Source organism: Convolutriloba macropyga, chromosome 4 (genome assembly GCF_964194025.1).
Source record: "Convolutriloba macropyga chromosome 4, txConMacr16.3, whole genome shotgun sequence".
Classification (NCBI taxonomy): Eukaryota; Metazoa; Xenacoelomorpha; order Acoela; family Convolutidae; genus Convolutriloba; species Convolutriloba macropyga.
In genome coordinates, this window is record NC_134471.1 from 81653557 (window position 1) to 81669762 (window position 16206).

At 36.7% G+C, this 16206-nt stretch overlaps 1 protein-coding gene across 4 annotated transcripts in view; it reads right to left on the reverse strand.

Annotated features, from left to right (window-relative positions):
• LOC142338715 (uncharacterized) overlaps nucleotides 1-16206 on the reverse strand; it is a 65276-nt gene that overhangs the window by 8183 nt on the left and 40887 nt on the right. For all 4 annotated transcript variants that reach the window (XM_075388595.1, XM_075388596.1, XM_075388594.1 and 1 more), the window contains 5 exons: nucleotides 14562-14746; nucleotides 13491-13613; nucleotides 8097-8223; nucleotides 3471-3699; nucleotides 1082-1234 (listed from right to left, as the gene is read on the reverse strand). In XM_075388595.1, the coding sequence (XP_075244710.1) occupies nucleotides 1082-1234; nucleotides 3471-3699; nucleotides 8097-8223; nucleotides 13491-13613; nucleotides 14562-14746 (817 nt within the window). The remainder of the gene's footprint in view (nucleotides 1-1081; nucleotides 1235-3470; nucleotides 3700-8096; nucleotides 8224-13490; nucleotides 13614-14561; nucleotides 14747-16206) is intronic.

The following is a 16206-nucleotide window of genomic DNA, read 5'->3' on the forward strand; positions in this document are numbered from 1 at the left end:
TTTTTCTCGACAAAAATTTGTCTCTGAAGGATGTTCACGGTCTACATTTCTTTTCTTTGTCTTAGAGTGCAACAGTATCTTACGGGTTTTTTAGTCTTAACAATTGAGCCTCACAGAGAGATTTAATGTTTAAATAAATGGTTAAACCTCTTTAAGACTTTTATAAACCCGTACCTAACTCCAAGTGTTTTTCAGTACTGGGCCAGTATAAATGCAGTTCCTCATCATTACTGAATTTTAGACTGATCCATGCCATTTTTGACTGGTCAGACTTGCGTTTAGTCTGATTTTACATTGGTCAGACTTGGGCCAAGTGCAAAAAAAAGTTCCCTGCGGGGATTAATCCCAGGATCTCCATCCCCCGAGACGTTTGTTCTCCTTTCTGAACCACCATGAATGTTGAAAGTTTGTCTTTTGCACCGTTAATATACACTTGTGAGAAGCAAATTGCAAGTGAGAAAGCGATTAAAATATCTTACTTGGGAGACTTGCATTTACAATAGCTCAGTACTGATTTACACTTGGAGTTCGGTACGGGAAAGTGGAAATTAACTATACGAAGAAACATACACAAATATGAAGTTAAATGTAATTTCATCAAATCAAGAAAATTTGACATTTCTGACATTGTGCCGTCTGACCACACTTTTTGGCAACAAAACTTAAATGAACAAAACAAATTTATTCTTGAAATTCTGTTTCAGAGTACAGATAAACTTCTAAATGTGAATAATCAAAAAACAATCAACTAAAATTTGTCTGCTTTTAAACTCCGAGGTGAAAAGAAAAAATCTGTGATTGAATATAAGTTTTTTAAAATTTAAGATAATTTTCGTTGGTGTCTAAGAGAGTTTTGCTATTGATACATGTTTTTGTTTATAATTTTTTGATTTCCACACAGTTGCCTAATATTTTTAGGAAAGATCTTTGCCTGGAGCACAGCCAAATATCATTTGCGTTAGCAGCTTGCTACCATCTTCTATAGATTATACAGCTCCTTATTAGCGCAAACTAAAGCGTTATCAAGGCAGGATAAAATTTTCTTCACATTAGGGATTTTATAATGTCAAATTTCTCTAACCTTTGAAAATCTGCTTCCCTTCTTCGTTCTTTCCCGTGCTTGTTCTTCATCATTTGTGTTTTAGTTTTAGTGGCCTCCTTTTCTCCTAATGATGCACAATTTGTCTCCTTCAATGAACCTATGGGAGAGGGGCAGCTTGCAGGCGATGGGCGACCCTAGAAAACTTATATTTCCAAAATTTAGCTCTCATAATTACAAAAAATTTAACATTGAACATCACAGAGGACCCTAATTGAAGTTGATTTTGCCTGTCGAACAGATTTTGAAGACATCAATAAGTATCAATTACTTGGCTCCTTGGAGGTCCCAGTCAAGAATTTTTGCTATATAGCAACTAATAGATCTTTCGGGCCTTTTACAAAACAAAAATTAATATTTTTAGGGGTGGAAAACGATGAATAGCATTCCGATGAAGGTGAGGAATTAAATCAAGGAAAACTCAAAATTCTGGAGTCACTTTTTGGATGATCAAAATTCAAGATCTTTTTCCACACTTCTTGGTGGCTCAATTGCTAAATATTTCTGATTCAATTCAAAGACATTTTTGAGATGACCAATTTTTTGTAAGTTTTTTAAATTGAGTCACTGCTTCTCAACAGATTCTTTGATTAGGTTTTTGAACATAAAAAAATGTGTATTTTGGTACAATTTTTCAAAATATGAAAGAATTGCCTGAATTGAATTCTCAATTTCAAGCGTTTTCGATTCCGATCCACAGATAATTTTTTAAAAACAAATAATTGTAAAACATTTTCGTGGGGAAGCAAACCTTTTGTTGGAACTGCTGTTCATTGTTTTATTAATTGAATTCAAATCATATTGTTGCCTTTCGAGAAAAAAATGATTAAAAACAATGCCGGAAAAAAACCGCAGTTGACGCTCTTGATGCACATCGGGATTGAAACACAAAATTAAAAAAAAACAGAGACAAATTGACTGAGATTTTTTCTGTTTTCTTTTAGTGTCAAAAAGTTTTCTGATTGGGCGTGCAGTTCCAGTTAGATTCTAAATAATACTTAATTCAGCTTCTAAACTGAAAGCTAAAAAGTTAAATACCGATATCAGCTCACAAACATGCTACAGGACATTGATAACCTATTTCTCAATGACTTAATGACCGCTTTTTGTCGGTTTATCCCGTCTCTTTTGGTTTTGCTGTTTTGACTGTGACCTTTGAATATAAAATCCATTCAGTTGAAACAGTGAGTGAAGTAGGTCAAAAGTCAAACTTGAAAGCCGTGACTTATATAAAACGAAAAACGTGATCAAATAGTAAAGCGAATTAAAAAAACATAGCAGGACAAGTCCTGACGTACAATTCAAAGAATTTTCATTGACTAAACAAAAAACTAGATCTGGAATGAACTATGAATGGAATGGGAAAACCATTTAGAAAAAAATCCAACCCAAAAAATCGAAAAAAGAGTAAAAACCAAAGTGAAATTGCCGCATGTGAGCAAAAAAACCACTAGCGAGAAGGCGAATATTCAAACACCGTTTTCTCACTCTACTTCAAAATTGGAGCAAAAAAAATCACTCCGCAAAACCACTCGCTTTTTGGCTCCATTTCCTGTTTCGGCGTGACCAAACCACTACTCCAATTTGACTTCAAAAATCATGAATATGTGTGAACAGATCTTAAAAAAAAACAAAAAGACAGCGCCTCAATCAAAAAGGAGAGCGCCTAAATAATAGCCGTTTGAGAGGCTGACGGCGGCTTTTAATAATAAGAATATAACTGGCTATCATCGGGCGAAATGCTACCAATCAAACAACCGGCGAGGGGTTGGCTTCAGTGGTAGCCAGCTGCTGCTTAAGGATGCTGGCATTAGGGAGTTTAGTGGAGAGGGTCGCATTAATGGGGGAGGGGGGAGCGTTGAAGGCGGGGCGGGCGTAGGGTTAGTTGGCTAAAGGGTTACAGGGGGTTCGAATCGCCAGCAGGCAGAGGAGGGTGGACTGATATAATTGCTATAAAGGTCGTTTAAGTTCAGTTAAAAAAGTCAAGGTTCTTAATTTCACTCCAAAAGGGAAAAAGATCAAGCGTTAAAATTATCCATTAAAAAAACATATTCACAAATTGCTTCAACGTTCGATCGGGGTGTAAAAGACCAACACGTTTACAGTAATTGCTTGAAACTTCGTTCAAGAGCAATCAATACAGCCAAATAATAATTGTGAAGCAAAAAATAAGCGCTGCAAATTTTGCGGCAATTAAGTGAACTCCAAGAGATCATTTGTGTCTTGAAGTAATCTTTCCATTGCAAATTTTGGTCGAGTCCGTTCGTTTTTTTCATAACTCAGTCTAAACCAAATCAATTCTCAGTTTTGATCGAAAATATCGGTTCTGACCAGCTAACGTTGCTACAGAAACGTGTTTGCAAAAAAACTTCCCTGTGAAGACGGCGCTGTATGAACTGCTGAGTTGCCGTCAATTTTGCTTTTGTCGTCTTTAAATCCATTGTTTTTGTTTGTGGTGTAATTGTTGTCGTTATCCTCCCCTGAAGAACTCTTTACCCACCAATAGGAAGAGGAGAAGTGCTGTTTCTTCATTGGTCTGTTGTTGACTTGATGAGTATGGGGTATATTTGAATCTGTCAGAATTGTCGATGAAGAAAGATCTGAATTTATAACATAACCGACTAACGTCGGGCGAATTGCTCTCAAACGACCGGCGAGCGGTTGGCTTCGTCAGTAGCTAGCCACGGGGGGGGGGGGGGGGGGTGCACTGGGGGCTGATGGGGGCAACACTGGGTTGGGGGGGGGGGCAACAGCGTGGTGGGGATGGGGGTCAACGGGGGGGGGGGGGTTTCTCAACCTCTCAGAACCGCCCTTCACACCATAAGTATAAGTATAAGTCTCCAAAACAGTTTGAGCTGAAACAGAGCTGAAAGGCTCTAAGAGCACTTAATGCCCGCTGGGCGCTACCTGTTTATCCCGTTTTTGAGGACGAAAAGTCAAAAGCGTCAGACGAAAAATCGGTCAAGCGAAAAATCGCATAAAAAAAGACCAACAGGACTAATATAATTGCTACAAACTTCGTTTGAGAGCAATTAAAAATTACAATCGACAATCGATTTTTTTATGCGAGTGAACCTGCACTATAAATAAAGTTAAGGTAATTTTACCTTAACGGAGTTAAAGTAAACAGTTGATAAGGTAGAGTTAAGGTAAAGTTTACCTTAACTTTACCTTAACTTGAGTTTAGGTAAAAATTTACATTAACTTTGTTAAGGTAAAATTACCTTAAATTACTTTAACTTTCTTTTGTAACGCTCTGCGCTAAATTTAACAGAAAAAGTTAGTCCTGTATTGTCGTCTGATAGAGGCAACTCAAAATTGCTTAGAATTCGAGTCTTCTAACTGTCCTTTTTTTCTAGAGCGTCATTCACTCAATGCATTATTTTCAATAGAAAAATAATTGTCGTCACACTTTTTTGAGCGTCTTTTAAAATTTGTACGAATGGTTACCACGAAAAGATCTAAATCATATATGACCTTGATGACAACCAGATAATATCAAGTTGTTTTTCTAGTTTCCGGAATAGTTACGTGTAGCATCGCATAAGTTAGTATTTAATCTGTAATAAAGCCTTATGACTAAGAATGGCGGCTGGTTTAACGCCGGAGAAGGTAGCCGTTCCTCAAAATTATTCAGAAATGATTCAATTCTGCGGAAAAATGGCAAACAAAAGTTATGAAACCAAAAGTTATGAGGTCCCAGATGAAGTCAAGTATGTTCAGACTGAAAAAGAATGCACGAGGGAGACATCGTGCGTTCAAAATTACATAATGAGAAATTATTGAAAATCAAATGAAACGGAACATTAACGCACCAAAGTCTGGTGAGCACACAAAAATATGAAGAGGACCTCTTCATGTCCTCTTCAAAGTCTGGACATGAAAACACGAAAATCTTGTGAACACACAATTTTCTGGTGAACCAGCAAAAGTTTGGACAAGACGGCAAGATTTTCCAATGAACACAAGAAAATCTGGAGAGTGCAGGAAACTCTCGACGTCAATGCACAAAGACTAGAGTTGAACGCACATAAGTCTGGTGAAGGCAGAAAAATATTCTGACGTTGGGCAAATTTTCTCAATTGACTGACAAACGGTTTTCTTCATTAGGTGCTAGCTATGGTTTAGGCAGGCTAGCTTTAGCCCAATTGAAGCGGGGTTAGAGCTTGAATTAAGGAGGGGCGGGAGCGCGGTTGGAACGATGAACAAATGCATTGGATGTGTACAAATTGTAGATTTTGAGCCATTTTTGTCGAAATCATAATTAATCGCCCTTGAGTATAAAAAATGAAGCTCACTTATAGGAGAGTAGATATTTTGTATTTAATAATTGAGTAAACTTTTAAATTTACTCAATGATAAAAATTTTTGAATACCGACTTTTAGAGTAAAACAGGACATTAGAATTAAATAAGGTAGAATTGTTTTCTCATTTTTTGCGAATTCCACTGTCAAAATTCTGTAAGTGTACGCCATTTTGCATGTTCAGTGTTTTTCACTAAACCACTCAAAAAGCAACCTGTGGAAAACACTGAGGGATTAGTGTGAGTGTAGCTCAAGTTTCCGTAAGATGAATCCACAGGGCTAAAATAAGGGCGAATTTGAACTAAGAACATAACCGAATAAACGTCGGAAGAATTGCTCTCGAACCAATAGTGGAAGCTCTAATCAATTGAAGCCTGCTTCAGACGGGGGGTGGGGGAGGGAGGGGGGAGGAAGGGAGAAGGAGCCTAAATGGGACTAAGAAGTTCAATAGTGGGCTTTAAATAACCATATTAGAGGTTAACATATATCACTATTAAGATTTAAAGTAAAAAATGGCACCAGCTTCGGCGCGCTTTTCATTTGACTTTCAGTATTAAATTGCCACCAGCTGAATTCAACTGCTTGAAATTGTGATTGGGAGAGAATTTTAGATCACGCGAAACGCAAAAAGTCAAGGGCGAAAATTCACTCGAAAAGTCAAATTTGTCAAGCGAAATTTTTCCAAAAAAAATAGACCCACACGTTTACAGAAATTGCTATGATCTTCGTTCAAGAACAATTAATAAGAGCTCTTTGTTAGCCAGTATCGTAGTCCATGTTAACGGAAGTCTCCAACTTGATCTAGAACCGCCCTCATGATATCTCCACTCAGTCTTCACTCAACCAGCAAAAATATCATGCTCAGAAATTTGGAGGTATTTCATTACGCCGCCGAGGTATTCCTCAAAATCTCCCTTAGTCAAATTTGCTCGAAAAATAGATGCATAAAATTAGGAGACAAATTTCGTATCTTTTTTCGCAAAAGTGGATATGCCAGTTTTGCGAATTAAAATTGCAAAATAGGTGAAAAGTCAGTCTTTTAGCAGGTTTTCGTTTTCTTTTTATCTATATTTCGTATTAATTGTATCTCTAATCCGCAACTTAGCCTAAATAAACGCAAGCTTTTGAGCGTGCAAACATGATTTAAAGCCCAATTTTTGAGCATGCAATAATTTATTGAAAGCTTTGAAGTGCTATAAGGGTGGAATTAGTGATACAATATATAATTGTTTTGAAATGTTGTCGTTAATTTAAAATTCTGTAAGCATCTGCAAGTATCGCTTCTCAGTTTTTGTTTTTGAGATTTGTTTATAGAGAGAGAGGGAGCAAATGATGAGATTTTCCAGAAAAAATGGATTTATTCTGTTTCCCCCTGCTTCAGCTTAGTGGCTTATATCTTTTACGCACCCCAGTTGCACGTGCTTTTTTTGTACATGGTAACGTGCTACATAACAACAAATAATTTTTATTTGGGGCGTAAAAAATACGGGGGGATAGCAAATCAGAATAGATGGGAAAAATTTTTTAGACAGTTTTAGACATGAAAATAGACGGAAAAGGTAAGTAAACACCTATAAACCTGTAAATAGACGCAACATAATACTGATTCAAAGATTAATAGACACCTGTAAACCTGTGAATAAGCACAAAACTTAGTCATTGAATGGAGGGATTTTTCAAAAATAAGTATTTGACATATAAAACAGACGCAGAATTGATGAATTTAGCACAAAAAAAATTGTTATACACTTGAAAACCTGTAAACAGACAAGAAAATTTTGACAAATTTCATATTGACATATTCATCTGCTGAAGGCAATTGGGAATCGTTCATTAAATCAAATTCCGGAAGAAAAATTTAATCATTTCACATGTGGTTTCTTACCAAAATCTTCTTCTGTCTAATTTATCTTTTTTTATAAAGAAGAGTGATGAACTTTCTACAGGAACAACCATCGTTTTATATATGGAAAAATTTACGGAAGTAGTTGAGCGACAGTTAGAATCTCAATTGATGTTAATTTCATTTTCATTTAAACTTAGTTTTACAGTAATGCTTGAATACAAATAGAAGCCTGAAAAACCATGAAGAAAAAATGAGAGGACGTTGAAGAGTATCAGTTGATGGTACTTTAATTTTCCATTTCTCTAAATTGAAAATGAGGGACTTATCAGAAATAAACTTATTTCAAATTTTTCATAGAATTGTCTCAAAACGTTGACGATTGAATTCAAGTAAAAGCCTGAAAAACCATGAAGTTTGTACGATATGGTATATTTTAATTCTGTAAGCCACTTTTAATCACTTAATTCCTATCAAATACGAAAGCTTTAAACCACTTTTAGAGATTAAGAAACGCTCATTAAATTCGGTCCATTTGCATATTGCAGATGCAAAAGCGGAAAAGAGATACATAAATCGAGCTGATTCCTGATACGTAGCGAGCAAAAAATAGGATACATAGCTTGCATCGCAATTTCGCGGTTCAAATTTGGACACTTTTGCGAACACGGTTTGCCTTCATTTTCGCCTGTTTTTGCTACTAAAGTATCTATTTTCTTAAATATTTTTGCAATTTATATGTATAAACATAGGAAAAACGAACAAGAGATACACAGATCGGGCAATTTTGCCCGTGAAGATATCGGTATACCTCTGCGTCGTAATGTAACCCCTTCAGTTGGTACATACCCAATTCAGAAGACGTTAGGGAATGTCTTCTATTGTACAGATTGAGATCAGCAGCAGACTTCGCTCTTTTATCTTCCGATTCCTTTGGCATTTGTTGTCTGGAGTCAACATCGCCAAAACTACTCACCTAAACTTATTTAAATTATTATAACATAATGCAACCTATTTTTCCAAACAAACTCGTCAAATTTGTTGGTATCGCAGGATGCTAGGAGGTCAATTGCATAAAAATGTCCATTTTATTGATAATTTTATTGTTCGATGTTTCTTTTGACAAATTGTTTAACAGCAATACAATCTTTGTAAACGGCTCTCAATTTTGAAATTAGCCTTCTTGCCCGATTCGAGTAACTTCTGCAAAAAACTAAAAACAAGTATGGTAAACTAATTTACAGCATCGAAGATCCGAGAATGTTGTCTAAGTTTAACAGTTCTTAAGTTCTTAAACAAAATTATATCAAGTCTTTTTTTTACAAACAAAACAAAGTTCAGCAGTAAAAATTCATCAGTTACTTTAGCTTACCGTTTATTCGGTTAAGAATCATAGAAGCGAATTGCAGTGTTGAAAGCCTCCCGAATCTTTCAACATTTTTGTACTCCTTTTTAAAAAAAAGTTTCCCTGGTATATTTTTCGAATATATACAGACATGATGTATTAAAAACTAAACATAAACCGACAAATGTCGGAAGAATCGCTCATGAACAACTGACGAGACAATTTAATTCAGGGACTGTAGCCTAGATCCTTTTTTTAATGGGATTCGAACCATAACCTCCCGCTCCATAGCAACCCGCACTTACCACTGCGCTATAACCAACGTACGTCTGCTATGCTGCAACCAATATTATATTAGCAACAAGCTTTACTTCGGAGCAAAAGAGCTCACTCAAAACAGAAGAACGAAAAAGTAAAAAGTCACTTGAGAAGTCAAAGAACGTTCTAGAAGAAAAGCCCAAAACTGTCAAGCAAAAATTTGCACAAAAAAGACACATTTGTTTAAAATAATTGCAATGAACTTCGTTCAAGAGCAATTGAACATACCCAGCAGATTGCCGGAAAATAGTCGCCGTTGATTCCAATAACCAAGATTGGGATTGGAAGAAGAGAAAACAAGTGAAAAAATGAATTTTGCATAAACAATTTTAAAGTGCGAAGTATTTTGATGTCAATTTGGAGCTGAACATGCTCTTGTTTCGCATTAAGACCACACATGGATTAGTATGAAACCAATAAGCATTAGATATGGTAACTAAGAATAAAGTTCGAGTAACCGGCATCAAAAATCGGGCTTTATGATTTTATCCCGTTTTCATTTGTTTTTTATACTGAATCTGATCATTTTGAATTGCTTTAATGAGCAACTGCTGTCTAAAAACACTTTTAGCAGAATGAGAGAAGAGTGAGACTAGCTCAGATAAGTCAAAAAGATTTGACGCAAAATGTCAAAGAGGCGGCAGAATGATGTAAAACGAAAACTTTTATTCGACGAACTAAAAAACATAGCAGGACAAGTCCTGACGTACAATTCAAAGAATTTTCATTGACTAAACAGAAACTGGAAACAAAAAATTTAAAAAAACGGTAAAAAGCAAAGTGAAAATGCCACATGTGAACCAAAAACCACTAGCGAGAAAGCGAATTTTTGTTCAAACACCGTTTTCTAACTCTACTTTAAAAAGAGCGAAAAAAAATTCACGCTGCAAAACCACTCGCATTTTGCTCCACTTCCTTTTTCGACGTGACCGAAATCACTACTCCGTTTTCTTGGGTCCTTCAACATGCGTATCTACCCACTTCATCCAACAACCTCAGTTTTAAATGGGGAACATTTATGTTGACGTTCAATTAGCAAAAATAATAGTTACCTATATAGACATAGGCTTAAACCGAATTTTGTTTACTATATAAAGAATGAGTTTTATATAATGTTAATCTTAAAAATTGAAAATTGGTCAGTTAGTTTGAGTATAAAACGATGTACCGTAGTATTTTTAATTTCAGCAGTTATTTTGTTAGTGAAAATTTCATTCTTTATTTAATATTGCAATTTTTCAAAAAAAGAACAAAAAAATGATGTAAAACCAAAACGAAATGAAGATCCGAATAAGAAATGTTGGTGCTGAGCAGAATTTTGCCGTAAAATTAGCTGTTAAATCAGGGTCAAAAGCTCTAACTACAAAAAATACTCTTCAAGCTAACGGAAAAAAAAACATACCCGAATACACTCGGGAGAACTGCTCTCAAACAACCGCCGAGCGACTGACTTTGATTGCATTCACCTCCGACTCAGAGATGCTCGTACCAGGGGGAATGGTTTAATGGAATGTTCAGTGGAGGGTGATAAGGGCGTCCAGCGATTAAGGAGTGGGTGGGCTTGGGAGGGGTTGTTCTGTACGAGCGGAGGAACAAACCGCGAGGTAGAGGAGAGAGGATGGTGGGCGTTTTGAGGGAAACAGCGAGATTATTAGTAAACAATAACGTATCTTACAGACGTTGGACAAGTTTCTCTAAAAAAAGGCAGTGGATGAGTGTGAGGGGGAATACTTGGTGGTCGATCCTTCAAGATTAGTAAGCGCCCTTCACAATATAAAATTTTGTCCTCAAAACAGGAGGTTTTGTGAATCGCATTCTTAGAAACTGGTTGGGCCTAAGGCCCTGAGAGAGCCTAATTACCGCCGAGCGATACATATTTTGGAGACGAAGAGTCAACAGAGTTCGACGAAAAATCGGTCATGCAATAAATTGCATTAAAAGGACCACAGGACTAATATAATTGCTACAAAATTTGTTTGATAGCAATTAAACCGAAATTTTAATCAAAAATGATGTTCATAACAATTTTGTTGATATTCAGTTGTGGTGCATGCTTGCAGAGAACAAAGAGTGCAAAAAGCGAAAATCTGTCAACGATTTTTAAGTGTCAACGATTTTTAAGTTTTTTAAGTTTTTTTTGGGTTAACGATTTTTAAGTCAACGATTTTTAGGTTTCAACGATTTTTAATTTTTTTAAAGTTTTTTTGGGTCAACTAAAAACTTAAAGTTTTTTCTCTGACTTTATCTTTTGTTTTCTAGATGCAATAAATCATCAATATGAGAATAATTTGACTGAAAATTAACTTTTAGACTTTGTTCGCTTTGTTTTGTGATGGTCAGAATAAAGTTTTAAGAAACAGAAAATTGAAAAAACATGATGATCTCTTGTGTTTGCTCAGTAAGTTACAATAGAAGGCTAATGTTATCAACTAACATCGGGTCAAATGCTCTCAAACGACTCGCGAGAGGTTGGCTTTGTGAGTAGGTAGCAACGGTTTTGGGAGGATAATTTAACTTAATTGAATGGGATCGGAGAGCGCAGTGGAGTTGGATAAGGTGGAGAGAGGCGTCCACGGGAGGCGAGGGGAGTTGGGACGCACGGGTTGCGGGGGTGTGTGTCAAGCATGCTGGCTCAAAGATGAATGTATCTTAGGACCTTAATTTCAGTATACATTTTGTTGATGAAAGTTTCATTCTATATTTAAAATTGCCGTTTTTCGTGAAAAAAAAACTGCAGAAAAAAAGCACAATAAAATGATGTGAAACCAAAAAAAATGGATATCCGAACAGGAAATCTTGGTGCTGAGCAGAATTTTGCCGTAAATCTACTATTAAAGGTCAAAAGTTCTAACTAAAAAAACTCTTAAAGCTAACGGAAAAAGCATACCCGAATACACTTGGGAGAATTGCTCTCGAACAACAGCCTAGCGACTGATTTTGATTGTAACCACCCGTGGCTCAGAGATGCTGGTACCAGGGGTACTGGTTTTAATGAAATAATTGGAGGAAAGTGATAGGGGCGTTCAGCGATTAAGGAGGGGGTAGGCTTCGGAAGGTTGTTCTATACGAGGGGAGGAACAAACCGCGAGGTAGAAGAGAGAGGACGTTGGGTGTGTTGAAGAAAACCGCCAGATTATCAGAAAAAAACGTAACTGACCAGAATTGGACAAAATTTCTCAAAATTTGCAACGGATGAGTGTGAGGGGGAATACTTGGTGGTCAATCCGTCAAGATTAGGAAGCGCTCTTCAGAAAATAAAATTGTCTTCTCAAAACAGGAGGTTTTTGTGAATCGCATTTATAGAGACTGGTTAGGCGTAAGGCCCTGAGAAAACTTATTACCCTCTGAGTAATACAATCTTTGGAAACGAAGAGTTGACAGAGTTAGACGAGAATTTATTCATGCAAAAAAATGCATTTAGAAAGATTGCAGGACTAATTTAATTGCTGAAAAATTTGTTTGATTGCAATTAAATGAAAATTTGAAGCGACATTGCCGTCGATAAGGTGTTTTGTTGAACTTCAGTTTGATGCATGCATGCAGAGAAAAAAATTTCAAAATGCGAAAATCTCTCGACAGTTTTCGAGTTGCAAAGTTCTTTTGGTCAACTGAAAACTTAAAGTTTTTTCCTTGACTTTATCTTTTGTTTTCTACAGATGCAATAAATCATCAATATGAGAATAATTCGACTGAAAATTAGCCTTTGGCTTTTTTTTGCATTAGCTTGAAATGGTCTCAAAATATCGGGAAACTTAGAAGTTATAGTTATAAAAGTTTTATGGAACATAAAAAAGAAAATGGATCTTGTTTTCTAGTGTTTGCTCAATAACTTATGGCAGATAGCTAATGTTATTAACTAACGTCGGGTAAAATGCTCTCAAAGGACTGGCGAGCGGTTGGCTTCTTCAGTAGCTAGCAACGGTTTAGGAAGGATAATTTAACATAATTAAAGTGGATCGGAGAGCGCAGTGGGGTCAGGTTAGGCGGAGAGAGGCGTCCACGGGAGAGGAGGGGAGGTAGGACGCAGTAGTTCGAACGACCAGTGGGAGTTCTAATCAGTTGCATCCTCCTTCAATGGGGGGGGGGGGGTGGGGAGGGAAGGACGGGGGTCTAAATGGGCTAAAAAGTTCAATAGTGGACTTCAAATAACCACATTAGAGGTTAAAATATACCACTATCAAGATATAAAGTGAAAAACGGCACCAGTTTCGGCGCAATTTTCAATTGACTTTTAGTATTAAATTGCCGCCAATTGAGTTCAGCTGCTTGAAATTGTGATTGAGAGAGAATTTCAAATCACGCGAAACGCAAAAGGTCAAGGGCGTAAAAGTCACTCGAAAAGTCAAAACGGTCAGGCGAAAATTTTGCATAAAAAAGACATACACGTTTACAATAATTGCTTCTCTACGAGAGCAATTACTCACCCTTCACACCATGAAAATCTGTCTCCAAAACAGTTTCGGTTAATCACATGCTTAGTCTAATAAGGCAAAACATTTTTTTGCCGGTAAGCCCTTCAGAAGATTCATTCAGCTAAGTTCGTCTGGTCGTTTTGTGCTTAACTATTAGAGTTGTTTTACCTGTTGACATGCAACTGCTGGATGTGACGCAAATTCACGGTGATGACTATTGTGATGATGGTGATAATGTTGTTGTGTCTTGGCTCTGCTCTCTCCAATTGTCGATTCAGAAGCTATTTCCTCCTTTAACAAAAAATAGAAACAACTAAGGTTAAAATTCGTAGTGTTTTTCTTTTATAGAGAATGTCCACAAAGTGAATGCTCTTAATGTTAAATTCAATAAGTTTCAATCTTTCAAAAGAATCGTTCCGATCTCGCTTTCATAAAATCTGCATTATACTATACTATATTTGCTATAGTATACTATATTATACTATGTTATAGTATACTAAAGTATACTATATTATACTATACTATAGTATTATGCTATACTATATTTGGGTCTGCACCTCAACCTGGGTAGCTATACCCAACACCCTCTTCCTCGATATATCCTCAACCCTAAGCTCTCTCTTCCCTTTTTTCAACTCTCAAACCTATGCCCACTAGGGTTAGGACCTGACAAAAGCTGACACATTTTTCTTCGAAGTCTTAATCAGACAATTCATTCGCGAAAGTCAAGCAGAAGCTCATTTCATAGGCTATTTGCTAGAGCACGGTCTCTTCGTCACTTTTCGATCGAGGGTAGTTTTTTTATAATTAGAGATTGCTAAGAAGTGCCGGTGAGATTTAAAAAAACATAAACCGACTAAAGTCGGAAGAATTGCTCTCGAACGACAGCCGGGTGGAAAAACATTTGACCCCACCGGGATTCGAACAACTGACCTCCACCTTCATAGCGTTATGCAGTGCCGACTGTGATATTCTGCATCCCACTTGCGATTAGCAACAAGCTTTAGTTCGGAGTGAGAGCAATAGCTATCACTCAAAAAACTGAATAACGCGAAAAAGTCACTTGAGAAGTCAAAGAATGTTCTAGAAGAAAAGCGCAAAAAGGTCAAGCGAAAAATCTGCACAAAAATGATAAACACGTTCACAATAATTGCTATGAACTTCAATCAAGAGCAATTAAAAACTGTCAGAATTTGATCAGATATTAGATAAAAACACCAGAATCAGTGACCTACATACCTGTCCCAACTCTCTTCCCTCCTCAATACTGATGAGAGAAGAGTGAAAGGGTGCACCTGTTGTCAGTCCCAGAGAGCCCTTGCCATTATTATTGTTATTGATCATGTTAGAGTATTGGGGTCTTCCCATTTGCAAAGCAGAGCTATTCCGAGCGCTGTTTGAGTTTGAAGTATCTCTTCCATCGCCTTAAACGATACAAAATTTGTCCAAAAAGCCATTAGTTGGTTAAAAAATAGGACCTAGTGACATCTGGATTGATTAGACCTCGCCTTCGAAATTTTTAAATCCAGAGGACGAAAAAGACTCTATCAAAGTTCGCGCGCAGCCAAGGCTGATGTCGCAAACCAAAATCAAATCTCATCACACTCAGTTAAGTGCACAAATGTGCATTCTGCGCTGGAAATTACATTCTCGAACTCAAGAGAGCACTTCAGTCTGATTAGAGAGTTTCGAGTGCACTTGAGTCAGATCAGACACAGGTTTGAGTCTGATCAAAATGAGCTTCAAATGCGGGGTGGTCTGATTAGAGACAGCTTTGAGCAAAGGATAGTCTGATCAGAGACATTTTTATGCCAAAGTGTGTCTGAACAGAAACGGTTTCGGGCCGCATGATAGGCTGATCAGAAACAGCTTTGGTCGCAAAAAATTGTGAACAGTGATGACGACGATAGCATGATTATCAGATAAAAGTTAAAGAAATGACAGAAATATCTTGTTTTTTTTTTTATAAAAACAAACTTTTGTGATTTTCCACCATTTGTAAGCAACAAAAAAATGTAATCAACAAAAAGGAGTACAGGTAGAAGTACAAAAGCACAAACATAGACGGCAGACTGCCGGAAAATAGCTGCCCTTGACGCGCTTGATGCACATCGGGATTGAAACAGAAAAAGAAAAAGAAGAGATAAATTGACCAAATTTTTATTTTTTTCAGTGTCAAAAAATGTTCTAATTCCAAGTGCAGTTTTGGTTGGATTCTAAAATTATAATTGATTCAGCTTTGGAACAGAAAGCTAATAAGCTTAATACCAATCTCAGCTAGCAAACACTCTAATGAACTTTGAAAACCTAATTCTCAATGACTTAATGACCGGGCTTTATCGGTTCATCCCATCTCTTTTGATTTTGATCTTTTGACTTTGACTGCATTCACTATCTTGCACATGGAAAGAATTAACTTCAAAAACAATTCAGTTGAAATGGTGAGTGAGGTAAGGCAGAAGTCAAACGAACAAGTCGTGACTTATGTAAAACGATAAAATTGATCAAAAGGTAAAGCGATTTTTTTAAAAGGAGAGCGCCTTAATAATAGCCGTTAGAGAGGCTGACGGCGGCTATTAAACAGGTAATACAATATATACATGTGACACGAAAGAGACAAAACGGGTTTAAAACAATCTTAATTTCGACAGAATCATTTTCTAATTGTCTCATTTTCTCAAACGATTGAAAAAATAAATTACTTTCAGTTGAAGTTCGGTTGATGAAACAAAAAATATAGCAGGGAAAAATTGGCTGAAGTAAGTGAGATGTCAAGCATGAATATCGCGACTTACGTAAAGCGAAAAACTTGATCAAATGGCAAATTGAAATTAGCAAAAAGGAAGGCGCCTAAATAATAGCATTTTTAGAGGCAGACGACGGC